General features: G+C 42.7%; 1 protein-coding gene across 4 annotated transcripts in view; it reads left to right on the top strand.

Moving 5' to 3' along the window:
- LOC129862376 (tetraspanin-9) overlaps positions 1–14,260 on the top strand; it is a 322,087-nt gene extending 307,827 nt beyond the window's left edge. For all 4 annotated transcript variants that reach the window (XM_055933974.1, XM_055933972.1, XM_055933975.1 and 1 more), the window contains 4 exons: positions 4,657–4,758; positions 5,164–5,295; positions 6,285–6,368; positions 9,983–14,260. In XM_055933974.1, coding sequence (XP_055789949.1) covers positions 4,657–4,758; positions 5,164–5,295; positions 6,285–6,368; positions 9,983–10,054 — 390 coding nt within the window. In that variant the 3' untranslated portion in view covers positions 10,055–14,260. The remainder of the gene's footprint in view (positions 1–4,656; positions 4,759–5,163; positions 5,296–6,284; positions 6,369–9,982) is intronic.
- Positions 14,261–18,521: the final 4,261 nt, after the last annotated feature.

The raw sequence follows: 18,521 nt of genomic DNA, 5'->3' as shown, positions 1-18,521 counted from the left end.
GAACCCAAGTGTGCTCAGTAGCAGCCCTGGCCAGGTAGCGGAGTGTTCAGTGAACTGTGGATAGAACAAATCCAACGGGAGCAGGCCAGGAGGATTATGCTAGGATTTGACCGTGGGGATTTGACCGTGGGGATTTGAAAGTGTGGAGGTCTAAGAAATATTTTCTCTTTGATCAACAATATAGTTCTCCTGCAGTGAGCATTAAGGCACCACAATGTAAGCTGTAAGATGTGTGGTGAGTCACACAGCCTTTAGCGGTTTTCTTACCTATTTTTACCTGAATGTAACCCTTATTTGTCCAGGTTAGCTACCTATGTCATCTAATTCTCATGTTCAATTCCAATCCATTTCTGACCTTGAAACGTCAACACAATTAACAGTGGTAGCAGAGGTGATGTGTGTGGGAGCTATCTTTTCTACAAAGTAGTAATCTCTGGAGCTGTAATTCCCTGCACCACAAATAATAAAAGCATAGCATGTAACTTCTAAAGGTGAACAAAACAATGAACAATGTACTCAAAAAATGTATATTGTCAAACGGGATATTTTACTTTAAAAAGCTTTGATACTAAAAAGCTATTCTCTTTGCATTCACCTGGCCAAGTGACCCAAGCCCCAGTGTCATGTTTGTTTAGAGATGGATTGGACCAAGGTGCAGTGTGCATAGAGTTCCACATGTTTATTTTCATGAAACTCACCAACAAAAATAATAAACAGCAAACGAGACGTAACGACTGGAGTGCTCATAGGCACTACACAAAATCAAGATCCCACAAACTAAAGGTGGAAACAATGCTGTCTAAGTATGATCCCCAATCAGAGACAACGATAGACAGCTGCCTCTGATTGGGAACCATACCCGGCCAACAAAGAAATAGAAAAACTAGAATGCCTACCCAAATCACACCCCGACCTAACCAAATAGAGTAATGAAAAGGCTCTGAGGTCAAGGCGTGACACCCAGAGAGAGAAAGCAATTGTCTTCCATGACAGAGGAAAATCATGGTCCGTGTCCAAATGCCTGTACTTACGGTCTAAGTAGTAGACTGCTTGGGTATGTGGAAAATTTTACCTTTCATGGTATGTGAAATGTAGGAAAATGGGAATGCTTAAATGACAGGATGTCATGCTCATTTAGGCTTTTCATCTGGTAGAATTCGCTGCACACTATTGAGGAAGAGAATAACATTTTAGAACATTTTATTTGTCACATGGCCTAATACCACAAGTGTAGACTTTACAGTGAAATGCTTACTTACGAACCCTTTCACAACAATATAGAGTTAAAAGGTAAGACAAATAGTATGATAAGTACACAATATATAGTTTTAGTAAGTAGTAGGCAAGAGAGATTTCCGACACGGCCATTGTCTTCCATGACAAAGGAGCCAGAGGAGCCAGGCATCCCCCAGGTCTGTAGGTCATTAGCAGGCAGGTGGCGGCAGTGTTCCTCTCTCTCACACTGGCTGTCTGCTCTGAAACACTTTACAGTGATCTCAGAGCCACTTGCCCCCTGCAGCCAGGGCAGGACACATTGACACCAAACAGCACAACCAACCTCTGTGTTACAGTGTGTCTGTCTCCGACACCGGAGACACACAGTGACCGGTGGGAAGCTGGCTCCTTATCTATTCACTTACAGTAGTGTAATGGCCTTTCCCTCTTACTCCCTCTCACTGTCCATCCCATCCACCTGGCCATGGCTCCTGCCTGCAGCCCGCAGCCCCCTGGCTTGCTTGGACATGATGGATGGCCTCTCTCGCTCCCATCCTATTCTGCTGATGCAGGTGGATCTGCAGCCCAGAGGAAGCCAGTACAGTGTGCTCCATAATGAGACACATTTTACACTCTGTCAATATGTCTCCTTTAGGTATTCTGTTGATGCATTTTGACAGGTGCTGAGGAAAGTTAATCTCATCATGAGTGATGAGTGGTAGTTTTCTCTAGGAACGGCATAGTTTTGCTATCAGGGAACAACAACCATCAGGATAGACTTGAGTCAAGCTTGAGTTTTATCAGAACTCACACAATGTGTTTGCATGCATTTCTGCTGTGTAGAGAAAAACATTTATCAAAGTAGTGAGAGATCAAGCCTGTCGTTTGTTTTGCAGTCATTAGTATGCTTCGCTAACTGTGGTATACACTTGATCATTATGTTGCATTTCAAGCCAGGTTCGAAGAAGGTGCTTTGGGCTCAATGATGACTGGTCCCCTGTTCTCTCCTGTGATTGTGTGGCTGTGGGGAGCAGTAATGAGCAAGAGAGAGGAGAGAGGTAGGAAGGAGGGAGAGAGTAGAGAGAGACTCAGTGGAGAGATGGAGACATGGGGCTGAGAGAGGGAGAGATGGATGATAGTGGAGAGATGGAGACATGGGGCTGAGAGAGGGAGAGATGTATGATAGTGGAGAGATGGAGACATGGGGCTGAGAGAGGGAGAGCTGGATGATAGTGGAGAGATGGAGACATGGGGCTGAGAGATGGATGATAGTGGAGAGATGGAGACATGGGGCTGAGAGAGGGAGAGATGGATGATAGTGGAGAGATGGAGACATGGGGCTGAGAGAGGGAGAGCTGGATGATAGTGGAGAGATGGAGACATGGGGTTGAGAGATGGATGATAGTGGAGAGATGGAGACATGGGGCTGAGAGAGGGAGTGCTGGATGATAGTGGAGAGATGGAGACATGGGGCTGAGAGAGGGAGAGCTGGATGATAGTGGAGAGATGGAGACATGGGGCTGAGAGAGGGAGAGCTGGATGATAGTGGAGAGATGGAGACATGGGGCTGAGAGAGGGAGAGCTGGATGATAGTAGAGAGATGGAGACATGGGGCTGAGAGATGGATGATAGTGGAGAGATGGAGACATGGGGCTGAGAGAGGGAGAGCTGGATGATAGTGGAGAGATGGAGACATGGGACTGAGAGAGGGAGTGCTGGATGATAGTGGAGAGATGGAGACATGGGACTGAGAGAGGGAGAGCTGGATGATAGTGGAGAGATGGAGACATGGGGCTGAGAGAGGGAGAGCTGGATGATAGTGGAGAGATGGAGACATGGGGCTGAGAGAGGGAGAGCTGGATGATAGTGGAGAGATGGAGACATGGGGCTGAGAGAGGGAGAGCTGGATGATAGTGGAGAGATGGAGACATGGGGTTGAGAGAGGGAGAGCTGGATGATAGTGGAGAGATGGAGACATGGGGCTGAGAGAGGGAGAGCTGGATGATAGTGGAGAGATGGAGACATGGGGCTGAGAGAGAGAGAGAGAGCTGGATGATATTGGAGAGATGGAGAGATGGATGATAGTGGAGAGATGGAGACATGGGACTGAGAGAGGGAGAGCTGGATGATAGTGCTCTCCATCATTTCCCTGCACAGAGAGACAGATATGATGATTCCTCCCGACTGATGAGGTACATTACGCACACACTGCTCCACTTTGGCAGAGAGAGGGAGAAAAATGATGATTTGAAATTATAGTAATCTTATTTCAAAGATTTGGGAGAATTTAAGTGGGTTATGCATGATTAATGATACTTTTTTATTCTTTGTGAAATTATAATTACTCTGAAGAAACAAATTCCTCTCTTATGATTAATTCAGCAAATCATTTATTTACACTTGTTGTATTTTTTTCACACCGATTATGAATCAGTATGCACCACTCAAGATAATTCAAATGATTTCAACTGTTTTGCTGTGGCTCACTGATTGTGACACTGAATAGAAGGGGACTACTGGTCTTTCAAAGGGTCATCTTATATTTGAATGTCCTCAGCAAGAATGGATTGTTGTTATTCTCTGGCTGCTCAGTTCCTGTCCAGACAGAATTGTACTTTGATGTCCGGTCCTTTCATATTCATTTTCACATTTTGCCAAACAACGAGCCAGTCTTTAGTAACAATGTTGATGTCTCACACAGCTATCTTAAGACGAATACACTTAACTGTAAGTCGCTCTTGATAAGACCGTCTGCTAAATGACTGAAATGTAAATGTAAACATTGTTCAACTTTTCCTCAGTCAGTCTGTTTGTGCTTCATCTCAGAGTGTAGATTAGAGATGACAGACACACTGTATATCCTTGTATCTTCCACTGACCGCATTGGCACAGTTATTGTGCCATTCACTTCAATGGGGGGAAATCTTGTACTTCTACAGACACAGTGCTTCCGTTTTAAGATTTCAATATGATACAAATTGCTTTCCCCAGCCTTCCTTCCTTGTGAAATAATCAGCAACCACTCCACAGTGTAATTTCCCAATATAATGACTCTCATCTCCGTTCTCCGTCTACAATATTCCATCGCAGTTTCCCAGCCCTCTAGGTATACAGGGCTGCTGTGGAACAGCCAAGCATTGAAATATGTATCTCCACCAGATATGGCATGAGCACTGGTCGTATTGTTAAGATCCAGTCGAGAGGAAAATGCTATAGCAATGCATAAGTCATATTTAAATGTAAGCTCAGTGGAGGGATTCGAGTGACGTCAGTCAAAGTCAAATACATATACAGTATAATTCAATGTTTCTTCCGGATTTCTAGCTCACCTGAAGCTGTCTATCTAACCCAGGGTTGTGTTATCTGTCCTCAGGTCAGCGAGAATGCCAAGCAAGTATTGTTGTATTCAAGATTTCTGTGTTGTCTGTGATCTGTCCTCAGGTCAGTGAGAATGCCAAGCAGGACCTGAAGGATGGCTTGTCTCTGTACAACACAGACAACAACGTAGGCCTTAGGAATGCATGGAACATCATCCAAGCAGAGGTTTGTAGTATGTGAACACACTGAACACTCTGGGATCATCATGACTGCACACTAACTTTCATGTGGACTCAAGTTCACCTCAGGATAGTGCAAAAATGCATTTACTGTATAGCGAAGCCTTATTTGCCATGAATGTTTAAACATGTATTATTAACGGAACATCCAGTATGGAAAGTCCATATTGTTTCTTTAAATATGCTATGGGCTCCTTGAAGCTACATAGGGACTGCATTGTACAGGGAGCATAAATCATTACAGTAGACTACTTACTGTGGTATTTATCAGAGTTGGTTTAAGGACTCACAGACAGGTAGCACTAACTTCTCCTTTTCTCTCCCTGTGTGTGTGTGTGTGTGTGTGTGTGTGTGTGTGTGTGTGTGTGCGATGCGATGCGATGCGATGCAGTGGAAGTGTTGTGGGGTGGTAGGGTACACAGATTGGCATGAGGCCCTCAAGGAGAAAATGGTGCCCGACCGCTGCTGCCAGGAGCACTACCAAGAATGCGGACGGAACTCCACCAACATGTTTTGGACAAGGGTGAGTGGGCAAACTGGGCACTGGGTGGGCACTGGGCAGTCACAGTCACAAGATTTTAAACTTGTTTAACAAGACTTCTGAAGTTTGTAATTTTCCCTTTGAAATGTCAGACTTGATTTTGCCTTGTCCATTAATTGTAATTCAGAAAATAATTAATATCTTGTGGCTGCAGGATTTTTTTCCTGCTGCAGCAAACTGGCTCAAATTAAGATCCTACATCTGTAGGTAATATGCAACAATCCAATGTATTTGCCAATGTCACAAGCCTGGGAAAACAAAGAGCACTTTTCTGCTCAGAAAAAAATTATCTATATTTTTTAAATGGATAAAAGCTAAATGACATATGTTATTATATTATTATTTATACTATTATTGTTATTATTATATTACTAAACTAGTTAATTTGCAAGTGTGTTGAGATAAGGATTCAATTGTTTTGAATATCATTAAGATTTTAAATGGTCTGCATTTTTGGTCACCATGTAAAATGTTGCTTTCATTATGCTTAAAGCAGTTTGATTTTACAATACAAAACATCAGGGATTTCAGTTCTAATATCTGCCATGTAATCCTGCCCTGCGGGGATGCCCAGATAGTCATGTATGTTTCAGTATAGACAGGACACACTGTAACAGCTGAAACTGTAACAAACTCCCCCGCCAGATGGAGATAGTAGTTGTGACCTGCGAATGAACTCGCGATAACATCTAACCGTATGCATGAACCAGAGATGATAGCTACAGTGATTTAACTGCATCTGTGTTCTTTTCTGAATACCCTTGTTTGTCGGAAATATTTCATGTCTTCCCACATTCAAAATTGATCGTGTTAAATTGCTTGACAATTGCCATTTTCGGCAGACCATTATTCCTCTGTATCTTCTGCATCGCCCTGTATCCTTCTCTCTTCTATCTCTCTTCTTTCTCACTCGCTCTCTGTCAGGTGCTAGTGTCCACTCACTCTTCTATTGTTGTCCTTCTGTCCCCTAGGGCTGCTATGAGAAGGTGGAGGAGTGGCTCGATGACAATAAGCATCTCATGGGAACCATTGGCATGTGCATCTTGGTAGTGCAGGTAAGCAGCAAGCTCTCCATGGAGCCTGTGTGTGTGACTCCTCTCTCACCCTCCCTGTGAGAGACAGCCCCGTAATAAGGTCCATGCTCAGTAGCTGTAGTAGCCCACACACATTCTGCCATACTGAAATATGGTCATGTCTGAGGGAATGAAATCCCCCTGGCGCTGTGTCGAACGCTGGAGCTGTAACCAGAGCCAGACACCAGAAAGTGATATGAGACCTGATAAAGAGATCTCAGCATACTGCTGCATCTCTATGTTCCTCATGTCTGTCCTTCTTGTCTTACTCTCTGTCTACCCTAAAGTACATGTCTTTCTCTCTGTCCTTGTGGTCCGCTCTCTGACTAACCTAAAGTACCTGTCTGTCTCTGTGGCTAACCTAAAGTACCTGTCTCTCTCTCTGTATTAGTGGTCTGTCTCTCTGACTAACCTAAAGTACCTGTCTGTCTCTCTGACTAACCTAAAGTACCTGTCTGTCTCTCTGGCTAACCTAAAGTACCTGTCTGTCTCTCTAGCTAACCTAAAGTATCCGTCTGTCTCTCTGGCTAACCTAAAGTACCTGTCTGTCTCTCTGACTAACCTAAAGTACCTGTCTCTCTCTCTGTCCTTGTGGTCTGTCTCTCCGACTAACCTAAAGTACCTGTCTCTCTCTCTGTCCTTGTGGTCTGTCTCTCCGACTAACCTAAAGTACCTGACTCAGAAGTCTGACTCACTTTCCTTTTTGTCTGACTATCTTCTGTTATTGTGTGATTCTCTGTGTGCCCTACCTGTCTGTCTCCTTGTCTACCCTTCCTGTCTTCCCTACCTGTCTGTGAGGCAGCAGAGCCCAATCTCTTTCATGTAGACTAGTGTAGTCACCATGATTTTAGACTGTACCACGGGGATGGTATGCTTCTGTCTGCACACACACAAATCCCAAACACACCTACTATTTGCATAGGGTGTTTGAGAGGGAGGGAGAGAAAGAGAGCAGGAAAGAGAATGAGAGAGAAGGAGAGAGAGAATGGGGATCTGGATCTCGTCTAATGCATACAGTAGGCTGAGCATGCAGCAGCAGAAGGGCAATAGACCCTTCCCCTTTCCTCTGCAGGGCTTTGACCTTTGACCTGACCCCACCACCTAGATAACATCCCACAGCCTATTGGTGAGACAGTACAGTACACCTGTATGCCGGGGGTCCGACACATAACGAAAAATACATTACAGACAAGACTTTACAATTGACATACATTTAAAAACATGAACATATAGTGTGTGTGTGCATCTATCAGTTACACATACATGTCAGTACATACATGTCAGTACATACATATCAGTACATACACACAACAAGGGGGTGGGTCTGTGTGTGACAGTGTATGGTTTGGGGTGTGATCTGTGATGTGTGCTTAGCCTTGCTCCGGAGACTGGTAAAATAACTGTGATCATACACTCAAGTTAACTTCTGGCTGCAGTAAGTGCAGTCTGCTTCTATAACAGACCCGGTTTCAGTCTCAAAACTGTAAAGCCCATCCATATGGCACTCCAGGCAGGCTAAAGCAAATGTTGAAAGTTTTTAAAAGATTTTAAATCGTATTTGAACCCAGGTCTGTTCTAAAATAAAGAGTACCACTCACCCCCTTCCTTACTGCTTCAGATGAAGAATTTAGGATCAGCCTTCCGACTTTGTTTGATGTGAAAGTAGTCGTGCGTATCACAGGCTATTTCATAATGGAAAACTTCAAAGAGAATAACATTTTTTTCAGGTGCGGCAAAATTTGCCTCATTGACATAATGCGCTCACTTATCTCACGTTATTCCTTCAGTGAGATACAGAGGAAGCTTGTTGTATGTGGAGAGAGAGAGAACGAGAGAGAGGTAACACAACACTAGTGTAGCAGAGTACAGATGTAGGATCTTAATTTTATCACCCTGTTGCAGGAGAACTTTCTGCAACTTGTAGAGTATTTGAGGTTTAAAAAGGCTTCTGAAGTTTGTAATTTCCCATTAGAAATTTCAAACTTGATTTTACCTTACAAAAAATGTATCAACCACTACAAAAATCTGACCTGGGTTCAAATATGATTTCAAATATCACAAACGTTCGAAGTTTGGGAAGTATTAAAAAAAAATTGAATACACTGACTCAAATACACTTGCATGCGTTTACCCAGGTATTTGAAAATAGTATTTTTAAAGAATTATTTGAAAATCCTCTTAATATAATTTGGTCAAGTATTTATTTATATTTTTTTTACAATTAACGATTCAAATACTCAAATAAAAGTACTTGTTTTTGACTGTGTATTTGAAAATACTTATATAAGTGGACTACAGGAAAAAGAGGACCGAGCATGCCCCATTCTCATCGACGGGGCTGCAGTGGAGCAGGTTGAAAGCTTCAAGTTCCTTGGTGTCCACATCACCAACAAACAAACAAAAACATTTTTAACTAGGCAAGTCATTTAAAGAACAAATTCTTATTTTCAATGACAGCCTAGGAACAGTGGGTTAATTGCCTTGTTCAGGGGCAGAATGACAGATTTTTATCTTGTCAGCTCAGGGATTTGATCTTGCAACCTTTCAGTTCAACGCTCTAACCATTAGGCTTCCTGCCGCCCCAACATGGTCCAAGCACACCAAGACAGTTGTGAAGAGGGCACGACAAAACCTATTATAACCTACCTAGACTGAAAAGATTTGGCATGGGTCCTCAGATCCTCAAAAGGTTCTACAGCTGCACCATCGAGAGCATCCTGACTGGTTGCATCATGCCTGGTATCGCAACTGCTCGGCCTCCGGCTGCAAGGCACTACAGAGGGTAGTGCAAACGGCCAAGTACATCACAAGGGCCAAGCTTCCTGCCATCCAGGACCTCCATACCAGGCGGTGTCAGAGGAAGACCCTAAAAATTGTCAAAGACTCGAGCCACCCTAGTCATAGGCTGTTCTCTCTGCTACCACACAGCAAGCGGTACCAGAGCGCCAAGTCTAGGTCCAAGAGGCTTCTAAACAGCTTCTACCCACAAGCCATAAGACTCCTGAACATCTAGCCAAATGCCTACCCAGACTATTTGCATTGCTCCCCCCCTCTTTACACCACTGATATTCTATGTTGTCATCAATACATAGTCACTTTAATAACTCTACCTACATGTACATATTACCTAAACTAACCGGTGCCCCCGCACATTGACTCTATACTGGTACAACCCTGTATATAGTCTCGCTATTGTTATTTTACTGCTGCTCTTAAATTACTTGTTACTTTTATCTCTTATTCTTATCCATTTTTTTAAACTGCACTGTTGGTTAGGGGCTCGTAAGTAAGCATTTCGCTGTTGTATTCGGCACATGACTAATACAATTTGATTTGATTTGACACAGACAATAGATATTTTTATACCAGATATTTAATGTCTGACAAAAATGTCCATTAATTATAATCCACATAATAATTCACATTACCTGTGGCTGCAGGATTTTTTCCTGCTGTAGCAAACTGGCTCAAATTAAGATCTTACATCTGTATACACATCACTCAGAGCTGGCTGCACTGTACCATTCACTGTGTCAATAACAATAATAAAACCTATTTAGACTTAAAATTCACTGTGTTCTCCCTCTCCTCTGCAGCTCCTCGGCATGGCGTTCTCCATGACACTGTTCCACCAAATCCATAGAACGGGGAAGAAGTACGATGCTTAGCGGGTGACAGACGGCACACAGTGAAAGGAGCCACATACGCTGCCTGATGGGAAAGACTCTGGATGACCCCCTATCCCCCCCTTACCCACTGCATCACTAAGCCTCCCCATTCTTCCCAGAAACCCTGTACAGACTGCAGTTGCGTCACCCTCCTCCTCTGCTCTGTCCACTCCACCATTCATTTGCCAAAGAAAAATGGGACTGGAAGATAAAAGGACAAATGTACTTTTGGCAAGGAACCCTTAGGTTATCGCTCTCCTCTTCAGAAGTACATTTCTATTTTTGGGGTGCTCGTACTAACAGTTTTGTGGGAAGTACGGATTTTCTGAAACGACAAACGCTTTACTAATACTCACATCCCCCTGCAAGGCAAAGAAAGAGAAGACAAGAAAACCGATATTGTAGTTCCCTCCTGGCTTTCATGGATTTTGTCGTGTTGATTATTTATGTTAACTTTCCCTTGTAAATGATGAAAGGCTCCAACATAGCATGCTAGTTTTCTACTCCCTGGAACTTTTTGTCATTGAAAATGTCAGACAACAATGTTTTTTTTCCCAATACAACATGATTTTTTCCCTAAATGTGTTCTTTATGCTCATATGGAATGGAGTGTTTGATATGCTAAGTCTTATCTCTTGTCAGAGCTGTAAAATGGATGAGATGTGTTTAGAGGCTGTGGATGGTCAGAGGTCAGGGGTTAGGATCAGGGTTATAATGCCAGGAGTCCTTAGTACAAGGTGCTCTGGATTCAGACAGGTTCTTGGAACGTCAGGAATTTTCTGTGATAGGAATTGCAAATCTTGAAATCAATAGTCATTTCAACCAAATCACCTAGATAACCATCTCACCACTCAACACACAAAGAAACATACCAGTGTTGTTCTCTTTTCAACTTCCACCCATCCTACATTTATTTCAAAGTTTAGTCATTTAGCAGACACTTATCCAGAGTGAATTACAATTAGTGCATTCATCTTAATATAGCTAGATTCAGCTTAAGATAGTCTATAACCACCAGTACTTCCATTCTGAAGTAAAATAAATAGACTGTTACAAAATGAATGTGTTAAATACGGGCCCGCCAGGACTGGCACGTAGAGATATCTGGTGCTCTCTCTCTCTCTGAGGGCTGAGACTAGTGACTGCAGCATTAGATCAGACTGATAGAGCTTCTACTGCAGTGGTGGCAGCGTGAGATTTGAGAGGAGAGAGAGAACAGAACTGCTGGATGGATAGTTGCCTTCAAACGTCTACTACAGCATTGATCGTCTGAAGAGTTTCTCTGCAGTGTTTCTCCTCTGGCACACCTGAACTCTTTAAAAAACAATCCCTCTCTTTCTCTATCTCGTTCTCTCTTGCTCTCTCCTCTCCCTCTCTCTCTTTCTTTTTACATGTCAGAACGGCAGGGGGGAGAGAAACTCTTCGCAGTACACATTTCCACTGACATTCCTGCTAGACTAAGTGATGATGTATCTATCTATACCTCTAGTCTGGATGCTACTGCTGTTGTAGTTTTCAAAGCACATCCCCTGCTTCAGTCTGTCACAGAGGGGGTGGAAGGTGAGGGAGGGAATCAGATCAAAAGGCGATGCAGTGGTTTAGATACGGCAACGCGTCCTGTAGGTCAAGTCGTTTTACTAGCGCCACAACGTAAGTCAATGTATGGCTCAACCACAGGAGTCCTGAACAACAAGTGTCGTTTTTTTCAGGCCACTTGGATAACTACACTCTAAACTACTTAGGAGGGCTTTACCAACAGGGTCATGTCCATTAGGCACCATCAAAACAGACCGAAACAGTGTGGGACTACATGGAAACGCACATTTTCCAATGCTTGCCCTAATGAACGCAACCCAGTTTTCCTTTAACATGTAATCATGCAGAAGAAGATGGAAATTTAAGAGGCGTTCACTGCCAACCGTCTGCTTGTAGTAATTGATAAACTGATTCATTATTAACACGGAGGTTGGCTGAACTGGCTGGATGTTTACTGTTTACTGCCTAGCTTTTACACTCTCCGTCTGCAGCAAGGATCATCTGCAGGATCATCTAAGGTCATTAATTAAGGCTGATTAGGACATCTTTATTTGAACATATTGGGATGTACATACTCTACATAGTGGTAGATTGCAGCAGATGCTGGTTTGTGTGTAGCTGCGTCACAGGCTCAGTTGGTTGTTGCTCACCTTTTACCTCTGCTTCACCGGATGCCCTCATCATACTCCACAGGGAAAACATGACAGCTGCTGATGTAAAGCAGAGGCTTCACATCCCCTCAGCCTGGGTGCATCCACAAACAGTCGTCGCAATTTAGCGCTCCAGAAAATTCTGCAAGGTACATGCCAGGATAGACATTTGTAGCGACGTGACAGTTGTTTTTGGTCCCTTAAGAACTTGTTTGCTGTAGAGTGTAGACCTACATGTATATCCCTTGTACCCCCCTTGTAAATCCTTGCACCCTCTCCCTTGAGTAAGATTGGGTGGTGGTGAGGGGAGTTTTATTTGTCACTATGCTTGCTCCCAGAAGTAATACTGCATCTAACATCATAGACTTAACTGATCATATCTGTGATCATTACTGTATTGTAAAAGTCTGACATTGCCACATTGTGTGAACTGATTTGGGGTGGAATGGTTTGATGTTGAATGAAATGCAGAATAGCCTCTTCAGCATGAAGATAGATATATATTTTTTAAATCCTGAAGACGAACCAGCTTCACACTGTTTATATGTCAGACGTAGTTCAAGAATCATCTCAAAATCTCAAACTGTTTTTCCGTTGTCATTCATGTAACGTGTAACTGTCACTGCCCTCTTTGAAATGTCAGTGTTCAACCATTCAGAAATGTTTCTGTTCTTCTGAAGGAATTCATTCATGTCTTTGCTTCTCTCACATTCTCCCATCGTCAATTGGTTTCTCAGTGTTTAAACAATTGTTGTTTGTTCATGTTCGTAAGGGTGCAGTATAAGAAGGCCTGTTACTTTAACACAAATTGTTTTTGTCTCTTGCTTTTATACAATATGCTGTTTTACTATGTTCTACTTGGCTTTGTTTTGTCTGAAGCTCACTGTCAGTCAACAGGAGAACATAACATCATTAGTATTTCATCCTCGGGATTAAAAAAGGATAGTTAGACGGGAGAGTTGAAGATGAAAAACTTTTCCTGTTCAAGGTGCAACTAAACCACCTTCCTGTCTTAACTTTGCCACAGGCATTTATCCACGTCCCGTTTTGAGGGAGGAACATGCAGTCAGAGTAAGAGGATATACGAAGATCTTTTAAATTAAGAGTGCTTTTCTATTATCTGCGGTATGTCTTTAACCATACCTGTAACACTTTTGTAAATGCCCGCCCAACCTTGCCATGTGGAATGTGTTAAATCTCAGATGACACTGACTAAGCAACATAATTCCTTTTACTGCATTACGCTTATGCTAGTCCTGGGTGTAAATAATCTAATTTCACAAATGATCAACTGTTGCACCTCTACAATAGGAAGGAACTCATGAACCTAATACCTATTGGCATCATTTGATATGAAATGAAATTCTAAATGATAGCAGGATCTTACCGACTAACACGTACGCTCTCTCTGACTGTATATTTTTGGAAATCATTTTCTCAGCTGTATGGGTGTTAACTAATATCCTACCCATTAATTGTTATTTTATTAATATTTTATTCCTTTGATAGTTTGTTTGCATTTGTACATTTTCATTCAGGAGCAGTGTATATGAAATGTTCATATGTTTTTTGAGGTTAGTACTGTATTCATGTTTTTACACTATTGCAGCTTGTAGTGAGAGATACATTTCATGCATGGATTTGGAATGAGCATTAAGTATTTACTCTCTTCACATGGAAACACTGCCACAGACTAGAGACGGAAAGGGAAGAATGGTTGTTGGGGTTTTGTAAGGAAGCAGCTCATTTCTATCTACCACCTTTGACATATTTTTATAATCTCTTCTCTAATCCCCCACCACTAAAGCTGACTATCTGAGCTGTTCTGAAGTGTATGCTCTTGAATAGTGTGTTTGATGTAGTGTCGTGGCAAACGGCAGTATTATCTTCTACCTGTCAGCCTTGTCCTGTGGAGTTTTTCTGCTACATGTAAAATCACTCTGAATATAAGGTGGTGCACTACATTTCATTCTTTAAATCCTGCTATTTTTTAAATAAAGGAAAGTGTGTTGCAAAATTCCATGATACCCTGTACACTCATTTGCCTTTCATGTTTGAAGACTGACATTGTTAATGTGTTGCTTTTTTGTTGGCACTGTTAACTATACAGTATTTACAATATTGTTTGAATCTGAATAACATAACATTTTAGTATATTGTAAGACTTTCAAACAGCAGTGAACCAATGAGTGAGCTGTTGTCAGCAGTTAGGCTATACCAAGCAAACCCCCCCCCCCCCCCTGCCAAATGTGCTCTTTTAAATTAAACCTAAGGGACCGGTACGGCAGACAGTGTGATGAACTATCATAATAGAAACCCAAATGACAGTTGTTGTCTCTCTCTCTCTCTCTCTCTCTCTCTCTCTCTCGCTCTCGCTCTCGCTCTCGCTCTCGCTCTCTCGATTTTATGGGTTGGTTTCTACAGATGATGAGCATCCTATAACATTGCCCATTTTATCTGCTTGATGTGGGTACGAGTATTTTTTTACTGAGCTTTACCCCCATGAGTTATTTGTTCTGCTTCTGTCCTTCCTGTGTGGTAGTTATTGGAGTTTACTGTGCCACTCCATTCTGGCTTTCTTTAACCTTTAACCTATGCAAAAAAATACCTAGTTTAGCCTTTGTACATACTATTTTGTATTAGTAATATGTATTGAAATAAAGTGATTAGAATCAATGATGAATGGGGATTTTTTTTTTATTTGATTTTCCAGCATAGGGTAATACTGTATCTTTTCCTCATCAGTAGAAAGAAAAAGTAGAAAACCCCTATAGTAGCCTTCTCATGTAGTCCTCCTGACGTTTTCACTCCATTCCCTGGCATCCACAGCAATTCGGCCTCACATCCCAGCACCTCAATGTCGAACATAGAATGGATGTTTTCCACTTTTTTTAACGGTGTTTTTCAGCTTACACATTCAGCTATCTCTTTGACCAAATGGTTGAAAAAGCAGATCTCAGTCTCAGTGCTCTACCTTCCTTCCATCCTGCACTGGAAGGCTATCTTGAACCACTCAAGGCAAGGCACTCTTTCACCATCAGGCTTCAGCCATAATGCTGAAGGACTCAATCTCATCAATTAGTTGATTTAGCTTTGTTTAAGATTTGGTTAAGTAAGACATGTTGGCCTCCCGAGTGGCGGAGCGGTCTAAGGCAGTGCATTGCAGTGCTAAAGGTGTTACTACAGACCTGGGTTCAATCCCATGCTGTCTCACAGTTGGCTGTGACTGGGAGACCCATGAGGTGGTGCACAGTTGGCCCAGTGTTATCTGGGTTAGGGGATGGCTCTAGAGACTCCTGTGGTGGGCCGGGCGCATGCACGTTGACTTTGGTTGCCAGTTGTACAGTGTTTCCTCCAACACATTGGTGTGGCTGGGTTAAGTGGACACATGGCTCTCAACCTTCACCTCTCCTGAGTCTGTGCGGGAGTTGCAGTGAAGGGATAAGACTGTAACTACAAATTGGGGATAAGAAATTCATAAAATATGCTAGTGGTCACAACTAAATTAAAATGTGAGTTGGTTTCGGGGTGTGGTTTGATGTGTTTGTTTACAGGTTGGAAAAGTTTGACAAATTACCACATCTCACAAAACTGTTTTAGACTTTATGACCAAAACTATCTTCTTTTATACTCTAATAAAGCCTAGATTCAATCAGATCAAGCATTATCCGGCGATAGCAGACAGCCGCACAGCGGATGTATGAGCTGTGATGGAGATGGAACTGCGTTGTAGCTGTCAAATCTGTGAGCAGCTGCTCTTGCGATCAATGTCACGAAGCCACACCACCCCACTCACATTAGAAGTTAAGACGGAGAAAGTGTAGAGCAGGCTATATAGACATTATACGCTCAAAAGGAAAAGCATTCAACAAAAAAAGCATTCAACAAAATAATGAGAGTTTCTATCATCATAATGGAGGTGTAGATTCCATCTCACATTCCCATGTTCCATCAAGGCTGCATGGGATTTATCCTAATGCAACTCCATGCAGCAAATGGCAATGTCCGCTTTCGGTATAATGCCAGGAGCCACTTGTGGATTTGACAGCTCTAGTGCAGTTCCACCTCCAACACCCCCAAAATAACCGATATGCGATAGTTGGATAAAGCGGATCTGATTGAATGGAACCCATTAATTGCCTTCTTTGGCTTTTGCAATTCCTCCAGATGTCCTTGAATACCTGAGGTGCTCTGAAGTATTCAATAGAGCAGTGGGTGGAGAGGCCATTGGTCCAGCAGCCTAAGAGTGGACTGCTTTATGACCTCACTACCTTTTGCTGTCCATAGTCTCAGGCTGGGTCACCTGTCAACCAGCCAGGTTGAGCCTGAGGGCATCCAGGACAGAGTCCAACCACCAGCGCAGAGGGCATTACACACTGGGGGTCAGGGGGACCACAACATTCCAACAGCAGGTTTTAACTTTGGTCTACAGCGAGAGAAAGAGCAGGAAATGAGAGGATGCTTTTTAGGTCAAATTAATATTTCCACATTGTTGAAGGCCACCTTCATTGGTTAGGCCCAACATCAGAACATTTGGTAAATAGCCTACAGACAATGCTCTAATGTAGTAAAACTGTGACCAGGATTCAATCAAAGGGTTCTTTGCCGTCAATGTGCCTTTTAAAGGTAATTTTCCTGACTTTCACAGAGATCGCATTAATTTTACAGTAAACGCTGCATATGTTGACTCAACCGGAAATGGCTTTTGATTGAATTGCGTCCAAAATCAATATACAATGTCCATTAATCAGCAGCTTCCGGGCCAACGGGCTATTCAGCAGCACTGAGGATGGAGATATTTTTCTGTAACCTGATTCCTAGGCCTGCAGGACAGTTCTGGTGCTTACCAGACATGGCAGGGCAGCACCACAGCTACTAGCCCACCTTTTTAGGCAGCAGCCTGCAAACTTTACATCGCAGCTGATTCGCGTGGTGGTCAAATAACTCTGGGATTGGGTTGGGCTAAAAAAAACTTTAAAAACTTGTGAATTACACATGGGGAGATGTCATTCAGGTGAAAACAGCAGGCAGATGCTCCCTTTGGATAATTTACAACTGTAATATTTAGACATTCACATCAACAATATATCAAAATGAAACTTGTTGTGGGTGAAAATTACTGTCTCATTTCAATGGTTGTTCATGAATTTAGCAACCTTAATTAATACTCAAAACTTGCCAGAAGTCTCAGGGGTTGTGTTAAAATCTAAACAAAATTGATCATTGTGCTGAGAAATTTTGATTATCCAAAATGTGCAGTACAATAGATTCATGAAATGTTTTACATGCCCAAAATCACAAATGTATTGTACTGTAGATGCTAAGCCTATACAGATATAGGATCTTCATTTGAGCCAGTTTCCTACAGCAGGAAACTAATCCTGCAGCAACAGGAAATATGATTTTTTTATGTGAATTATAATTAATTGACATTTCTGTAGGGGTTGCTACATTTCTCGAAAGGCAAAATTAAGTCTGAAATTTCAATGTGGAAATTACAAACTTCAGAAGTGTTTTTGAACCTCAAATGTTTTTAAACATTTTTAATTTTCTGCCTTACAGGAAAGTCCCCCTCAACAAGGTGATCAAATTAAGATCCTACATCTGTAGGTTAGTTGGCCTGTATTGTATTTGTTCAATGTAGAGCTTGTGTTTCTAGTAAGTCTTGAACACCAAAGTTTATTAAAGCGCATATTTCCTCCCGGGTGGCGCAGTGGTCTAGGGCACTGCATCGCAGCGCTAGCTGTGCCACCAGAGACTCTGGGTTCGCGCCCAGGCTCTGTCGCAGCCGGCCGTGACCGGGAGGTCCGTGGGGCGACGCACAATTGGCCTAGTGTTGTCGGGGTTAGGGAGGGTTTGGTCGCCAGGTGCACGGTGTTTCCCCCGACACATTGGTGCGGCTGGCTTCCGGGTTGGATTCGCGCTGTGTTAAGAAGCAGTGCGGCTTGGTTGGGTTGTGTTCCGGAGGACGCATGGCTTTCGACCTTCATCTCTCCCGAGCCCGTACGGGAGTTGTAGCGATGGGACAAGATAGTAACTACTAACAATTGGATACCATGAAATTGGGGAGAAAAGGGGGGTTAAAAAAAAGTTTTTTGTTCAAAGAGCATATTTTCTGATATAAATGTATTAATTATAATTTATGAATCTCTCATACCAGACACTGGGGCTGAATGGCTGTCGTAAAGCCCACATGACCATGGCTATGTTGTCATTGTGACTGTGTGGCCATGCAGCGGATAGACATGGGGCTTGATGCTGCTGCATGGTTGTGAAGCGGA

Source organism: Salvelinus fontinalis, chromosome 9 (assembly GCF_029448725.1).
Source record: "Salvelinus fontinalis isolate EN_2023a chromosome 9, ASM2944872v1, whole genome shotgun sequence".
NCBI lineage: Eukaryota > Metazoa > Chordata > Actinopteri > Salmoniformes > Salmonidae > Salvelinus > Salvelinus fontinalis.
Note: the sequence above shows the minus strand (reverse complement) of the source record. Positions and strands in the feature narration are given on the sequence as shown.